This window comes from Schistocerca nitens, chromosome 2, assembly GCF_023898315.1.
Source record: "Schistocerca nitens isolate TAMUIC-IGC-003100 chromosome 2, iqSchNite1.1, whole genome shotgun sequence".
In the NCBI taxonomy this organism is placed as follows: Eukaryota; Metazoa; Arthropoda; class Insecta; order Orthoptera; family Acrididae; genus Schistocerca; species Schistocerca nitens.
The window spans coordinates 1,066,681,591-1,066,699,304 of NC_064615.1; the positions used below are offsets into that span (position 1 = coordinate 1,066,681,591).

General features: G+C 37.9%; 1 protein-coding gene across 3 annotated transcripts in view; it reads right to left on the minus strand.

The window, feature by feature from the left end:
• Nucleotides 1–3,916: 3,916 nt before the first annotated feature.
• LOC126237448 (sialin-like) overlaps nt 3,917–17,714 on the minus strand; it is a 191,648-nt gene continuing 177,850 nt past the window's right edge. For all 3 annotated transcript variants that reach the window (XM_049947578.1, XM_049947577.1, XM_049947579.1), the window contains exons 8-10: nt 11,773–11,928; nt 8,115–8,200; nt 3,917–4,308 (exon numbers count right to left, since the gene is read on the minus strand). In XM_049947578.1, coding sequence (XP_049803535.1) covers nt 4,081–4,308; nt 8,115–8,200; nt 11,773–11,928 — 470 coding nt within the window. In that variant the 3' untranslated portion in view covers nt 3,917–4,080. The remainder of the gene's footprint in view (nt 4,309–8,114; nt 8,201–11,772; nt 11,929–17,714) is intronic.

Here is a 17,714-nt window from a genome sequence, read left to right on the forward strand (position 1 = left end):
TGCTGCTTTCTTTGACAATGATCAACAAGAACCAAATAATAGACTGCATATGATAGAAAATGTTCTGAACGAGAGTTTAGCGAAAATTTTTCTCCATTTGAAAATCTTTGCAGATGCCTCTTTAGTACATTACATTCTGCACAGAAATTAGAATCATCTTAGATTTAAAAAATTAGTCAGTTGCCGTGGTTCATTTCTGACTGTATCACTATTCAGCATAAGAATAATACAAATATAAACCTGGTATGATATGTATATTCTTCCGCGTTTGCTGTTGTCTCACTGTAGTTTCGTAGTTTATTAGGCAGACAGGATTTAAATGAGATAGCAGCAAACACGTAAGAATACACGGCATAATGTTTACATTTGTATTATTCTTTTGGTGAAGAGAATACTGCATGTGATTCATCATGATTCATAAAATTCCTATTAGCAACCATCTCTTGTCACAGGTAGGAAAAAATTCAGAACGTAGAGTTGGCCATATTGAAATACATCCCAAACAGTCTCGCCAGTCGGATTTTTGTAGTAGTTTTTTTAGTGATGACTTCAAATGCAGAGTATGTTGTTGTTGTCTTCAGTTCTTGGACTGGTTTGATGCAGCTCTCCAAGCTTTTCTATCCTGTGCGATGCAGAATAGCAACACTTATAAAGTAAGAATGAAAATTAAACGCTGAAGTTTAAAACAAAATTTTATTAGGTTTGTAATACTTTTTATATGTAATGTTTAAAATATCAGTCATGATTCTGAATCACTATCACTTGATTCTTTGTTGCTCATTTCTTCATACAGAGCATCATCCTCCATACCATCTAGTGCATTGGATATCGAAATTTTTTTAAATGCTTGTTGCACTGTCTGATTTGGAACACACTTCCATCCATCATAAATCTATTGACACACTTGCGACAAACATGCACGTTTTACACATCCTGTTGGTGTCAGTTGTCTGTCGCTTTTTGAAAGCCAGTCTGTCTACATGCGTTTCAGCTTGTCCTTAAATGGTTTATTCAAACAAACATCAAGTGGTTGCAGAACTGACGTCATCCCGCCTGTAATTACTGCCAAGTTCTTTTGCTTTCCTCTAATTTGCATTTTACTGCAGGTGTTTTATGGCCTGCGTACGCATCTAAGACCAACAGACTGCGTAAACCAAGCATTGCACCAGGACGACGATTCCACACAAGCCTAATCCATTTCAGCACAATGTCCCCCGAAAACCACCCAGTTTCGTTTGCTCATACAATTACAGTTTTTGGAAACACTTCCGTTTTCGGTGAAGTCTTTAGCTTGAAAACTATGAATGGGGGTAATTTATGTCCATCCGCTGTGCAAGCAAGCATTACGAACATTTGCTGTTTTTCACCCGCTGATGTAAGAACGCTTATGCCTTTCTTTCCTTTGGCGTCAACCGTATAATTTGACAGCATGTCAAAATATACGGAAGTTTGGTCAACATTTCCTATCTGACCAAGAGGGTAAAGCTTTCCTGTGCGCCGCCTAATTATGAAGCACTGAAATTCCACAAATTTTTCTTCAAAATTTTGCGGCAGCTTCTGTGCAACTTAAGTTCGCCTCTTAAGTGAAAAACCCCAGCGCTTCATAAACAGATCAGTCCAGCTGCGACTAGCCTTAAAATTTTCAATTTTTTGCTCTCTAATAATTTCATGTGCCTTAATTTTTAAAATTTTGGCGTTCACAGGCAGGAATTTCTGACGCTGTTCCTTAACAAATTCATTTAAAATCACTTCTAGTGCATGATATCAGCCACACTTAGGCCCACTAAATGCTTTCCTGCTACTTGAACATTCAAATAATTTGTTTCGTAGCAGTCGCCATCGCCTGACATTGCTCTCATCAATCCCGTATTGCAGACCTGCGACACGATTAGAACTTTGTTCCGCAAAAGAAATAACCCCCCTCTTGAATTTGGCACTACAATGAAAGCGCTTCACTATGGTTCACGAACACCAACAAATACTTCACAAAATTGCACGAAGCAATAGTTGCCGCTACGTGAAATCTTAAAGAGCCCCAGCATATCAACTCGTGCAACAATGCTAAAACCTTGTGCATTGTTGGTATTTTTGTGTAAAGAAATTTATTTTTGTTGCTATGAATATTTGAAAGGCTGCTACATTCGAGGATGAACAATACAGAATTTCTATTTCTTCGTTGGATAATATATGAAAATGCAGTGGTTGAAACTCGGGGTGGAGAAAAAAGCTTGTCTTCTACCTTTTTTTTTAATTTATTTACTGGCGCAGAGGTTTTGGTGCCAGTATTTATCTTATTGCCTGCAAAGCATGCCTGTGTAGCACTACATATATTCGACGTCAGAAGTTAGTTGTGGCGGCACCTAACAACATTTTTCAGAATTTGCGCTTACTTTGCACTCGATTCTAAGCCGCAGGCGATTTTTTGGATTACAAAAACCGGAAAAAAGCACGGCTTAGATTTGAGTAAATACAGTAAATCCCATCATGAATGAGGGTCTTCAGGAATGTAGGATGACTCAGGTTATACATTACAAACACAAACCGCTACTGCAGACGTCTTCTGTAAAGTAATTGATTGACTGATTAATTGAGGGGGGCTGCAGGACTAAACGGTGAGGTCATCAATCCTGCAATTTCAAAGTTCCACAGTGAAGAGAGAGGGTCCACTAAAAGTGGATCCAGTCAGAAGAGTCAAACTATAAAAACGATGAAGTTAAAACACACAGGAGAAGATATAAAAGGGTGGCCCAAATCTAAAAACTGGGAACACTAAGGGATAAAAGAGGGGATTCTGTAAAGTAAGTTAACAATAAATTATGATTAGTACTGATGTACTCATACTGAGTATGGGAATTACTTCTCAGCTTCTTTATATACATAAAGAAAAAAGCCTCTGGTTTTTTGATATTACACTACTTAGCTGCTATTTTCATGTAATATGCCAAGCAAAGCAATTAAGTAACTTTAATTATACATTTCACAGAACATTATCAGCAGTCTATTTACTGAAAGTCAAAACCTATTCAATACAAACATTTTAGCAACTAGTGCCATAAATTAAAGACGGAATGGTTAATAAGACCCTCCTCTACTTTGTTTTTGATTATTTGAGGATTTCTAGTTTCACATCTGTTTTCTGCTAGTAACCTGTTACAGTCTTTTGCAACAGAATATAAAACTCCATTTTGAACTCTAGATAGAACTGCGTATCTATATGGAAAATAATTTTTATTTCTAGTACTCAGATTGCTAATTTCACAGTTCGTCATAAATTCACTCTTATTATTAACCACATATACTAATTATGAAGGAAATGTGTTGGCATATGAGTGTAAGACTGCCAAGATCCTTGAAGATGTTCCTACAAGTTGTTCAGTTATTAACACCTCTGTGTGCAGTAATACTTTTTTTACCTCAACTTCACTGCTCCAGGAGTTAAAGGAATGTCAAGATAGTGAGAGAAAGTATTCTAGTAATCTCATTCATTCACTGAGTTTTGAATCCTACTGTTTCAAAATATGAGTCCCATGTCTTCAGCAACTGCACCACCTCACCAGCTTAAATTTAGGAAATCACCAGCTTAAACTTAGGAAACTGAAGGAAATAAGAAAAGGCAAGATATGCTATGCCTGATGCTGATGCAGAAATATGATTAATGAGGAGTAAAATAACTAAAATTATCACTCCCCTTGAACTCTTTATATGACACACTGAAACATATTCCTAATAATATAACTTATTCTTTGACACATCAGACATAAAAGGTGATATCAAATATTTTTATTTCATTTTCTTACTTTTTTTAAAAAAAAAAGCTGTTTGCAAATAAATAAATATTACTATTACAAAATTAAAATGGAGTCCAAAGACATTTGTTAACTGAATACAATGATTAACAGAACGTTAAAATTGGACACATTTGGAGCAATAAATTTGTGATAAAGCTGTTAACAAGGCTCAACACAAGTGATCTTGATAAACCTGAGTTTCCACATACTATAAGAAAAAATACAAAATACTTGCCATTAAAGTTTAGTATTTTGAAAGGACATAAAACATTTATTTCCAGTTGCCTTATTGTCACAGCCTTACAGATTCCATTTCTACACTCTCATTATAGTCCTTTGAAGAGATGTCACTTAAGTGCAGAATATCTTCAAGCTTGTCTTGATGTTTTCCATGATCACCTTTGTCAGGTGTGTTCCAAGATTGAAGTTCTGAAGTGCCAAAGACTTGATAAAGTACTCCAGGAAGAAACAGCATTCCAGCTGTGATCAGAAAGACTATCTGCCACTGACTAGGGGTTTGCTAGAACAGCCAGACATCAAAATAATTATTACTATCAACAAAGAACCTATTAGACATAAGGTCACAGAGTGACAAATAATTCAAATACTATAATACAATATTACTAGGGACCTTAAGAATTCCCAGTTCAAAATAAATGTTAATTAATATAAATGTAAGTTCTTGCTCAAAGCCGGCTGGAGTGGCCGAGCGGTTCTAGGCGCTTCAGTCTGGAACCGCGCGACCGCAACGGTCGCAGGTTCGAATCCTGCCTTGGGCTTGGATATGTGTGATGTCCTTAGGTTAGTTAGGTTTAAGTAGTTCTAAGTTCTAGGGGACTGATGACCTAAGATGTTAAGTCTCATAGTGCTCAGAGACATTTGAACCATTTGAACCATCTTGCTGAAACTACAAAATTACTTAATAATTACACATTCTGGCCCAAGCTGCTGGAGTCAGCAGTCATGTGTGCATGAGGCGGGCTTGTTTTTGTGAATGAATGGTGTGTGTTTCTCTTTTTCTGACGAAGACAGTGGCCAAAAGCTAATGTGTAAGTGTCTTAATTGTGCCTGTCTGCAACTTAATGTGTCATCTTTATGGTAAGCAGCAATCTGTCTTTTCCTACATTGTTGATATTCCTACCTGGAGTTTCCATCGCTTAATAAATTTTTGTCTGCAGTGAATCCTACAGATATTTCAGTCCTGAACCTGCAGAAAATGAGCACTCTCCTCCCCTCACATCTCCCAGTATGATCCCAGAACAGTCACATTTGTCACAACTTTGATTATTTATCACAGTATCCAGAAATGAGAGGAATATTCCATCTACAATCATAGCACCCTCCCTCCCCCTCCCCCCTCCCCCCCTGGCAAAGTGATATTCTGCTACCACCCAATCAACATGATATCCTGGCCCATCCTTATCCACACACACTACCAACCGCTGGCCACATGCATCCTTTTTTCCTTAATATGTGTTATTATTTTGAAAATGCCATGTATCAGTACAACCACAATTAGATATTACATTCTCAATTACTTTGGATAAGAAATAAAATATCTCACAAATATTATCTATAATTCATGAATGGCCTAGTAATGAAGTATATATCTCACAATTCATTTTACAAATGAGAGTGATAATGTTATGTGCAGGAGAGCAAGTACAAGGAAGTTACATTTTAATTCGAGAAGGCAGAAACAGAGCCACTTAATTTCACAGAACTTAAATGATGGATGCAGACTAGAAAAGAAGACTATTGGAATCGATATAGTTATGGAGGACACACAACATTTGTTATCATCCATAAGTGATCAATAAGGTGTATACTGTACCATATAACTGAAACGTACAATTTTAAGTTTTAAGATCTACTGTCATAGTGCTGGAACTGATAATCCAATAATGAATATTAGGGCTAAGGGCTTGATAATGGATGTTTTGAGACTAACAATGAAGATAGAAAAGTGTTTTCAGAATACAATGATACAGCTGTACTTCTTAAAATAACAGAAGATGAACAGACAAAAAACTAATGTGAGGAGAGGCAGAGGACATCAGATTTTCACAACCAGATTTTCCAGAGGAAATGAGAGCCTGCATGTCTAATGGTAAGGTATTTTACTGAGGACCATGAGGAGTTAAAATTCCATCCCCATTGCATTCTTATGTTTTCTTCACCAGATCACTTCAGTCAAAAAAGTCACCGTAATTTCCCTACATTATTATTCACAAACTAGAAACCTGCTATGTCTCCAATGCTTTATCGTTGATCAACAGTTAGAAACTAGTAACATACTGGTACTTATCTATTAGTGTGGCCTTCTCCATAATATCATTCCACATAACATACAAAGTGCCCATTGGAATTTTACAGAGCAGTAGAATGTATTAACGATATTTTCGCTTTGTGAGTCAGTACCACTGCAATGTTTGGACATCAATTATATAAAAAAATAAATAAACCAAAGTTCAGTAGTATTTACATATATAATTAAAGTACAATACAGTGTCTCAAGTTTAAAAGTATAGTTGACAAAGCACTGGACGGACAAGTAGAACAATTCATAATGGAGGGACCCTCCATTGTATACAGTCACTGTAAAGAAACGTCTAAAGAAACAAAGATTATTGCATAATAGGTGTAAAACAAAGCACAGGGCTATAGACAGGGAGATGCTGATGAAATGTGTTTGGCTGTTGAGACAGCAGTGTGCGAAGCCTTCAATGATTACCGTAGCAGAATACTGTCAAATTATCTTTCACAAAACCAAAGAAATTCTCGTCATACTTAAGGGCTGTGCCACCAGAGTTGGTGTCCAATCGCTTGTGAATGAGACAGGAACTAAAACTGTTTTAAAATGTTCTTTTACAAAGGGAAACCCAGGAGTATTGCCCCAAATTAATCCTCATGCCACTAAAAAAATGAGTGAAATAAGTGTTAGTGTCAGTGATGTTGAGAAATAGCTGAAATCATTAAAACTGAATTAAGTTCCAGGTCACAATGGCATCTGTATCAGATTCTATACTAAATTTGTGGCCGAGTTAGACCCTCTTCTAATCATAATCTATCACAAGGGCAGTAGAAGTGATCCACAAAACTACCATCCAATATCCTAGACATTTATTTGCTGTAGAATCTTAGGGCATATTCTGAGCTCAAACATAATGAGGTACTGTGAAGAGAATGTCCTTCTACATGCCAACCAGCATGACTTCAGAAAACATCGATCATGCAAAACCCAACTCTCACTTTTTTCACGCATAATGAATGCTCCTGATCAAGGCAGTCAGGTAACGCAGTATTTCTGATTTCCAGAAAGCATCTGACTTAGTACCACATCTACACTTATTGTCAAAAGTAAGATCATAAGGATCTCAAGTGACATTTGTGATGGGATTGAGGATTTTTTGGTAGGGAGGACACATCATATTATCATGGATAGTGTGTCATTGTCAGATGTAGAAATAACTTCAGGTTTTCCCCAGGGAAATGAGTAGAGACTTGTTGTTCATGTTGTACATTAATGACCTGGTGGACAACATTAATAGTAACCTAAGACTTTTTGCAGATGATGCAGTTATCTACAGTGAAGTACTATCTGAAAGAAGCTGCATAAATACTGTCAGATCTTCATAAGATTTCAAAGTAGTGCAAAGATTGGCAACTTGCTTTAAATGTTCAAAAATGCATCAGTGAGTTACAGTTGGAACCAGCCAATTCATACAAATATCTGGGAGTAACATTCTATAGGGATATGAAATTGAATTACTACACAGGCCCAGTCATGGGTAAAGCACATTGTAGACTTAAGTTTATTGGTAGAATACTGGGGAAGTGCAATCAGTCTACAAAGAAAATTGCTTTCAAATCACTCATATGGCCCAGTGTATAATATCAATCAAGTGTATGAGACCCATACTAAATAAGGCTAACAGGGATTATTGAACATATACAGAAAATGGCAGCACAAATGGTCACGTATTTGTTTTATACATGGGAGAGTACCACAGAGATGCTGAAGAAACTGAACTGGCAGACTCTTGAAGATAAACATAAACTATCCTGAGAAAGCCTACTTTACAGAGTTTCAAGAAGAAATTTTAGGAATATACTACAACCACCTATTTATCAATCACATAGGGATCATGAGGAAAAAATCAGATTAACTACAATACACGCAGAAGCATTTAAACAATCATTCTTCCTGCACTAAATATGTGAATGGAACAACAGGAAACCCAAATAACTGATACAATGGGATGTACCCTCTGCCAAGCACTTCACAGTGGTTTCCAGAGTACAGAAGTAAATGCAGATACTTACATTTTGATACGTCAGCGTTCCAACTATAGCTGGAGAAATGAAACCTGGAAGATCAGCCACTGTGCACCCTATGCCAAACAGAATACCTGAAATAGGGATGATAAGATATTTAATATTACATTAATTTTAAGCATATAATGAACTTTATTAATTAACTGTGTTGTGTTGATCCCACCAATAAGAAGTTCCAGGAATGTGGAACCATTCAAGGTATACACTAGCAAAAGATAAGGAGACAATAGAAACTTAATATTTATGCTGCATTAAAAATAAACTATGACTACACAGCTTAACACTTTTCACACTTATGCCATCTAAATTAAATTTAGTAAATTAGTAAGGAAGCCGATAGTTTGAAAAAAGCTTCTGCCGCCTCACTTTTTGCAGATACTGCTGTTCATCTTGATTATGATGGCATTTTCAAAGACAATATTTTCCTACACCGGTAAATACCGAGTCCCATTTATGGTACATTACTACTTCTAATGCAGCATTATACCAAATACTGCTACTTGCCATGTAGTTAACAGAATTTTTCAGATCCTGAACCTCGATACTCAGATAATTTGTAGAAAGATTGGCCACTGATGTATGTTTTTAATTTTCTTTTGAATCTACATCTACAAATAAATACATACTTCACAAATCATCATACAGTGTGTGGCAGAGAATATCCTGTAGCACAGCTGTTCATTTCCTTTCTTGTTCCACTAACAATGGAGTGAGAAAAAAAGACTTTCTACATGGGGTGGAATCCACAATTTTTGGGACTGGTGCTGCCATCTGGAAAGTAGGAGTAGTAGATATTTGCACCACTAGATGGTGAGAGCTGCGTATCTTATGAGTCAGTGTGCGGAGTGGCATTCAGCTGGGAGGATGTGTTAAGTGTCCACAGTGATTTCTGTAATACTCTGTGTTTGGCGTGTGGCGATTTTACGATGGATCCGTGAACAGAACAGTGTGTGTGTATCAAATTCTGTGCAAATCTCTGGAAAAGTGCTACGGAGACCCTTGCAATGATTCAACAAGTGTTTGGGGGACAGAGCACGAGCCACATGTGTGTGTTTGAGTGGCATGCTCGGTTCAGGGCCGGCCATACAGACATCGAAGATGATGCTCACACTGGAAGGGCCATTAGCCACACAACACCAGTCATTGTTGCCAAACTTCAACAATTGGTTTGTGCAGATCAACGTCAAACCATTCAAGACCTTGTGGATGAAGTGGGTATTGGTTATGGGACATGTCAGTGAATGTTGACTGATAAATTGGGCATGCATCGTGTCGTCGCAAAATTTGTGCCAAGGATCTTGACTGCCGATCAGAAGGCACAGTGTGTTGAAGTGTGCACAGATCTTCGTCAGACCGCATCTGATGATCCAATCTTTTTGTTATGGGTTATCACTGTTGACAAGAGCTGGATTTATGGTTATGACCCAGAGACAAAGCAACAATCATCCCAGTGGAAGAGCCCGGGCTCCCCAAGACCCAAAAAAGCAAAACAGGTGAAAAGCAAAGTGAAGAACATGATCATCATTTTCTTTGATACCAAGGGAATTGTGCACAAAGAATACATCCCACCCAACCAAACAGTGAATTCTGCGTACTACTGTGACGTTTTGCGATGGCTCCGTGAAAATGTGTGGCGACATGGTCCGAATTTTGGCGTCAAGGGAAATGGCTGCTACATCACAACAATGCACCCTGTCACATGTCCTTGCTCACCAGGACCTTTTTGGCAAAAAACAACATGGCGGTTGTACCCCACCCACCACACTCGCCTTGTGACTTCGCGCTATTCCCAAAATTGAAACTCAAGTTGAAAGGCCATCAGTTCGACACTCTAGAGACGATTCAAGAAGCATCACTGTCAGTGATAAACACCCTCAAAGGACAGGACTTCCAGAAAACGTTTTACCAGTGGCAGAAGCATTGGGACTAGTGTGTACCTGCAGATGGGAACTACTTTGAGGGTGATGGTGACCATTAGTCCAAAGGCAAGGTTTTCAACAGATGGCAGCATCAGTCCTGAAAATTTTGGATAGCACCTCATATGCTTCTGTATGAATGTTGATTTCTCATATCTTGTCTTTGCAGTCCTTGTGCAAGAAGGATATGGCAGCAGAATTGTTCTGCAGACTGTCGTAAATTCCTGCTCTCTAAATTTTTTCAATAATGTTTCACTAAAAAATGTCTTCTCCCCTCCAGTAAACCCTGTTTGACCCCCACAGAGCATTTCTGTAATACTCACATATTGATCAAACCTTCCAGTAACAACTATAGTTGCATACCTCTGAATTGCTTCAATGTCTTCCTTTAATCCGACCTGGTGGGGATCCCAAACACTGGAGAAGTACTTGAGAATGGGTTGCCTAAGTGTTCTCTACAGTGTCTCCTTTTGAAAACAAACTACACTCTCCTAGAATCCTTCCTAAAAACCAAAGTCTACTGCTCACCTTGCGTGCAACTGACTATGGGCTCTTTCCATTTCATGTTGCTTTACAACAGTATGCCTATATACTAACTCAGTGTGACTGTGTCGAACAATACACCACTTATACTGTATTCGAACATTACAGGATTACTCACCTGCATTACTTACATTTTTCTGTCTATAGAGCAACTAGCCATCCATCACATCAAATAGAAATTCTATCCAAGTCATCTTCTATCCTCCTACAAGTCATTCAATGATGACACTCTCCCATCACTACAGCATCATTAGCAGTCACAGATTGTTGCTCACCCTGTCTGGTAGATCATTTCTGTATGTAGAGAACAAGAGTGGCTACATCACAGTTCCCTGTGGCACTTCTGACAAATTGTTGGGGATTTTCAATTTCTTGCTTTATGTTAGACAGGAGCTTGTTGAATATTTTCCCACCAGAGTACTGGTACATAACTCCATTCTGAATCCTAGACAAGGAGGTAAGGGGACTTATCACCACCACCAACCCACTTAAAAGTTACGTTGAAAGAAAATTAAAGAGGTAGCATCATGGAACCTTGAAACACTGTTATAATGTGTATTTATTCTCAATGACACTTTGGTCACACAGTATACTGAAGACTGCAATGGACTGTTGATATTTACACTTGGTGACTGATGGAGAAATGTATACCATGTTAATCTATATATGACAGATGCTGCAACTGAAAATAATTATACATTTGAAACCACGGAATGCCCTTTAAATCTAATTTAATGTTAATCGATTACTTTAAGATGGTGATCTGACTGAAACTGGTTGTCCGTAAATAAATATGTAGTGTGGCAGCTTTTGGCAGTTCCATGATGCCATTATTCAAATACATTGAAGCTATGCTGCACGGTTTACAGGAAATATTTTGAAAGTAAAGAGGAACAACTTAAAAGTACCACAGAAGATGAGGTAGCACAAAAACAACTCCAGTCTTAGGGAGGGGACAAGCTAGCATGCAAGTCAGGGGAATTCATTTGTAAATCCCTACAGTGTTTATTTGGAGCTTTTGAACATGAAGGAATTAAACACTTGGCAAAAAGAGGTTTCTTGGAAATGTTTATAGGAATGAACTACGTGTTTAGTTGGTACATTCCTACAATATAGTATCTGCAAGTTTATTTCCATAAAATGTAATTACCTTTAAAAGATCTATATTAAACATTAAGGAAACTTACTTGCATAGTTAGGACTGAGATCAACAAAGCTAGCAAATGGTCCAGATGAGACTGCTCCACTTGTGCCCACTGATGCAGCAATGCAAATGATTGCTGCCAAGTAGTTGCAGCCAGAGAATGCCAGTCCCAACATAAAAAATCCATGAATGATACAACCTGGAAGTTGAAATATATTTTATTTCCACTATTCACTACCTCTTCTACTAACTTGAAACCGGATTTCCAGGCAAATAACATATCACAAGAATCATAAGAACAACAGACACAATAGGTTAAATTCATAGTGAGCTTTGTCTGGCAATGAGTGTGTGTGTGTGTGTGCTTGCGTGCGTGCGCACATGAAGGTAGTGGGAATATATTGAGAAAGAGGGAGGGGGAATATATTTGGGGTGGCGGGGTGCAGAAGGCTCAGAGAGATGCTTTTTTTTTTTGCCGTGGCCCTCAGTTTATGAGAAGATCCAATAATTTATCTTACACCTGAAGACACTTCTCATTTCATCACCATATTAAGTAAAACCTTGTAAAGGAAGTGGGGGGGGGGGGGGGGGGGCAACAAAGTAACATGTACAAATTGTATATGGGTTGTATAATCTCTGGTTGGTGCCTTACTGCTTTGACATTGTATTTTTTGGCCCATCTGAAATATTTAACCAGTTTTCTTGTTTTCTATGGATGTGAACAATGAAAGGGAATAACAATAGATGTCATACAATATGAATGTATAATTTGTGAGACAAGAAGACGTGTATACACAAAATGAAATTAAATAATGAGATGAACATATGTAAATCAAGTGAGAGAACGATAATATACAATATAAAAAGGAAATGGGTAGAAGTCAATGGAAGAGAAATTAAAGACAAAATACTAGTGATGAGCACTTTCTCACATTTGCAGCAAACAGTGCACCCAAAACTATAATGCAAAAAAGCTGCTTTAGATTTATTTCAGCAGACATTGCATTCAACACTAACAGATACAAGTTTCAAAACTACAGAATTCATCAGTTTACTAAAGAGTAGCAATTCTTATAGTTGTGGTAGCACCATTAGCAGTGTGTTAAAATGTTGTGCTGACTTCATAGGACTACCCTTAACATATCTTTGTAATCAGTCAATGACAGAGGCCATATTTTGTGACAGACATGAATACCCTGCAGAAAACCACCACTAATAATAGACCTGTTTCACTCTTTTGACTCCTTTCAAAAGATTTTAGGAAAGAGGGTTATGATTGAATATAGACTCCTTTTTCTCTGAGCAGAACTTGTTAACTGTCTCTCAGTTTGCCTTTTGCAAAGAATTTTCCAGAGAGGAATCCAAACAAGAATTCAACTTTCCAACCCCCTGCAGTTAAATGGCGTTCAGACAGGCAATACACAAGAATCTTTTTCATGTTCTTGAATTACAGCGCACCATTCTGATGAAGTAAACATATTTCATCATCTTTCTTTCAATACTTTTCTTATGTAACTGAGACATTTCTCTCTCTCCAAATGGCCTTCATGCAGTGTATGAATTTAAATTAAAAATGGTGTGTGTTAGAGATATCTGTTACCTAAAAGGCAGAAAAAGGCGTTCTTCTGTGTTACAGTGATAACAGAAGAAGGAAAGGAGAAAGTGATTACAGAGGATTAGAAAGTACAGGAAAAGAATATTAAGGGAAAATGAATGAAACCTTAACCTATACGAACAGCAGCTTTGGATAATAGGATTTTGAGACAAGTTTTTGTAAAATAATCTATGTCTACATCTTCCATTCCATTCAGATATGGAATGCAGGAAAAATGATTGTTACATTGTCTCTGTGAGTGCTGTAATTATCCTAATATTATCCTTATCATACCCATGTGAACAACAGGTAGGTTGTAGTATATTCCTAGGGTCATCATTGGAAACCTGTTCTTGAAAATTTTAAGTAGGTTTTCTTGGGTTAGCTCTTCAAGAGGCTGCCAGCTCAGTTTCTTCAGCATCTCTGTGACACTCTTCCACAGATCAGACAAACCTGTGACCATTTGTCCTGCCCTAATGTCCCTTGTTAGTCCTCTTTGGTACGAGTCTCACACACTTCAGTAATATTCTAGAACTGGGCACACGAGTAATTTGTAAGCAATCTCCTTTGTAGATTGATGCACTTCCCAATATTCTACCAATAAACCAAAGTCTACCACCTGCTTTACCCACGACTGAAACTATGTGATAATTCCATTTCATATCCCTACAGAGTGTTACACCCATGTATTTGTATGAAATCAATTCCAGATGTGATTTATTGATATTATAGTCGTATGAAACTAAGTTTTTCTGTTTTGCAAAGTGTACAATTTTACATTTCTGAACGTTTAAAGCAATATGCCAATCTTTGCACCACTTTGAAATCTTATCAAGATCTGACAATATTCAAGCAGCTTCTTTCATTATAGATAGCTGCAATACCAGGAAAAAGGCTGATTTTACTATTAATATTGTCTGCAAGGTCATTAATATACAACATGAACAGCAAGAGTCCCAACACACTTCCCTGTGGGCACACCTGAAATTGACTCTGTGGTGTCACAGCCAGACACCACACGTGCTAGGTGGTAGCTTAAATCGGCCGCGGTCCTGTAGTACATGTCGGACCCGCGTGTCGCCACTGTGTGATCGCAAACCTAGCGCCACCACAAGGCAGGTCTCGAGAGACTGACTCGAACTCAGCCCAGTTGTACGGACGACAGAGCTAGCGACTAGACGTACGAAGCCTTTCTCTCTCATTAGCCGAGAGACAGAATAGCCTTCAGCTAAGTTAATGGCTACGAACTAGCAAGGCGCCATTAGCCTTACAGTGATTGTAATTAGAGTCTCACTTGTGTTCACCATAGAGATGTACAAGAAGACATTAAAGATAAGTATATGAGAAACTCCGTTCTTTTCTTCATAGCATTAATTACGTATCCTGTTCCAGTACTTCACGCCCGTCTGCGTTAGTCTCGCGTGCCTGTTAAGCCACCTCTATCTACAAGGTGTTGGCCCAGCTGCCGACACATCAGACTCTACATCTGGTGGTGATTCTCCATCCAAGATAACATGCTATTTCCTCCTTAGCAAAAAAGTCCTCAATCCAGTCAAAAATTTCACTTGATAACGAATATGATTGTAATTTTGACAATAAGCATAGGAGTGGTACTGAGTCAAATGCTTTTTGAAAATCAAGAAATACTGCATCTACCTGACTGCCTTGATCCGAAGCTTTCAGTATGTCAAGTGAGGAAAGTGCAAGTTGGATTTCACATGATCAGTGTGTTCAGAATCCATACTGCTTGGCATGTAGGGGTCATTCTGTCCTAGATACCTGATTATGTTTGGGGTCAAATGCAGATTATGAGAGCATTTAAACACTTAGATGTATTTTCAACATTGGAACTAAGTGCTGACACTAGCAGACACCCAAAATTCTATATTGTACAGATAGCTAATAACAGAAATTCTCATTCCTGCAGTTAATAATAGCATTAATGTCATGCAGCTCAATGGTCTGGTGTAACTCTTTCAATTAGATGCCACTTCATCAATGTCATTTCTGGTGAATCTCTGCCTCACTGAGAGAGGAATGTTAGGTTTGAAGGCAGTCTGAAAATTCTGTTGTTTGACTGTATTTGACCCACAACCTTTCTGTTTTCAGGTATGTGCTTTACCGCTAGACCATAAGGCCCAACTTCCTGCAGTTAAAATATTCAAGAATGAATATGTGTGTTACTATTCATCAGTACAAGGGAATTCTTGAGTGAAAGTGTTTGTGAAAGGTGAACTTTTAAAATAAGTGCAGTGCTGCTTACTGTTAGCCTCACAGTGTTAACAAAGTTGTCCATTCTCTTTAAAATTGTTTTAATTTTAAAATACTGATTTATCTCACTGTTTAAATGAATTTTAGCAAACATTTTTTGTCTCCCCTGCATCTTACTGAAACGATTAGCAAAGATAGATTATGAGATGAATAAATCACAGTTTTTTGGCCCTTAAAATTTTTTAGAAGGATAAAATAATTTTGACTGGTAACATCAGTCAGCTTATGATACAGAATCATTTTGAAAACATAAAATTAAATGGTTGGTGCTCCTTGGAGTTAGAAACATTCATTTCTGTTGTTTATAGGCAAACTAATAAATGGAAACTCCAGGTTGGAATATCTACAATGCATCGAAAAGATAGATTTCTACTTACCATAAAGATGACTTATTACATTTGTAACTCTCCAAATGGACTTATAAATTTCTTACAAAATCATGGTTTGTGAATGCTGCACTGGACAGTGATAGTTAGTAGTTTTATCATTGTTTCCAAAGATGAATTGTAATTATATGAAAATAAAAGGAGAGACAATAACATGGTTGCGTATTGAAAAATACACTGAAGAGCCAAAGAAACTGGTACACCTGCCTAATATCTTGTAGGGTCTTTGCGAGCACACAGAAGTGCCACAACACAATGTGGCATGGACTCTACTAATGTCTGAAGTAGTGCTGTAGGAAATTGAAACCACGAATCCTGCAGGGCTGTCCATAAATCTGTAAGAGTACAAGGGGGTGGAGATCTCTTCTGAACAGCATGTTGCGAGGCATCCAAGATATGCTCAATAATGTACATGTCTGGGGAGTTTGGTGGATATCGGAAGTGTTTAAACTCAGAAGAGCGTTCCTGTCACACTCTGTAGCAATTTTGGATGTGTGAGATGTAGTATTGTCCTGCTGGAACTACCCAAACTGTCAGAATGCACAATGGACATGAATGGATGCTGGTGATCAGACAGGATGCTTATGTACATATCACCTATCAGAGTCGTATCTAGATGCATCAAGGGTCCCATATTACTCCAACTGCACACGCCCCGCACAATTACAGAGCCTCTACCAGCTTGTGACAGTGCCCTGCTGATATGCAGGATCCATGGACTCATGAGATTGTCTCCATACTTATACACATTCATCCACTCAATACAATTTGAAATGAGACTCGTCTGACCAGCATTCCAATCTTCAACAGTTCAATGTCACTGTTGACAGGCCCAGGCAAGGCATAAAGTTTTGTGTCATGCTGTCAGCAAGGGTATACAAGTGGGCATTTGGCTCCAAAATTCCACATCAATGATGTTTTGTTGAATGGTTCACTTGCTGACACTTGTTAATGGCCCAACATTAAAATCTGCAGCAATTTGTGAAAGGGTTGCACTTCTGTCACACTGAATGACTCTCTTCAGTTGTTGTTGGTCCTGTTCTTGCAGGATCTTTTATTGGTCACAGTGATGTTGGAGATTTGATGCGGATTCCTGATATTCATGGTACACTCATGAAACAATCATACAGGAAAATCCCCACTTTATCGCTACCTCGGAGATGCTGAGTCCTATCACCCATGCACTGACTATAACGTCTCATTCAAACTCACTTAAATCTTGATAACCTGCCATTGTGGCAGCAGTAACCAATCTAATAAATGTGCCAGACACATGTTGTCTTATATAGGCGTTGCTGACAGCAGTGCTGTTTTCTGATTGTTTACATATCTCTGTATTTGAAAACGTATGCCTGTACCAGTTTCTTTGACACTTCAGTGTATATATAGCGTATAATGTGACTGATCTAGTATCTGTGAACTCTATAATGTCTTTGATGGGCAATAAAAAGCTACAACCGACTAACGTTCTCTTCCCCTTGGTATCTTGAAACAAGCATGGAAGCATCTGCTTTCATCCACTAGTATAATGTCATTAGTTGAATAATAATTAATTCAGATAGTAACATGTTTTATTTCAAACAGTTTGACACTGTATCCTATTGACAAATGTAAACAGAATTTGGTAGCATCACACTGACTAGAAAATTCCATCAGACACCAACAGCCAAAGATCGACCTAAAGTGTAAATGTTATTCTAAAGGTAAATTTACTTTTTATGCAGCAGATAATAA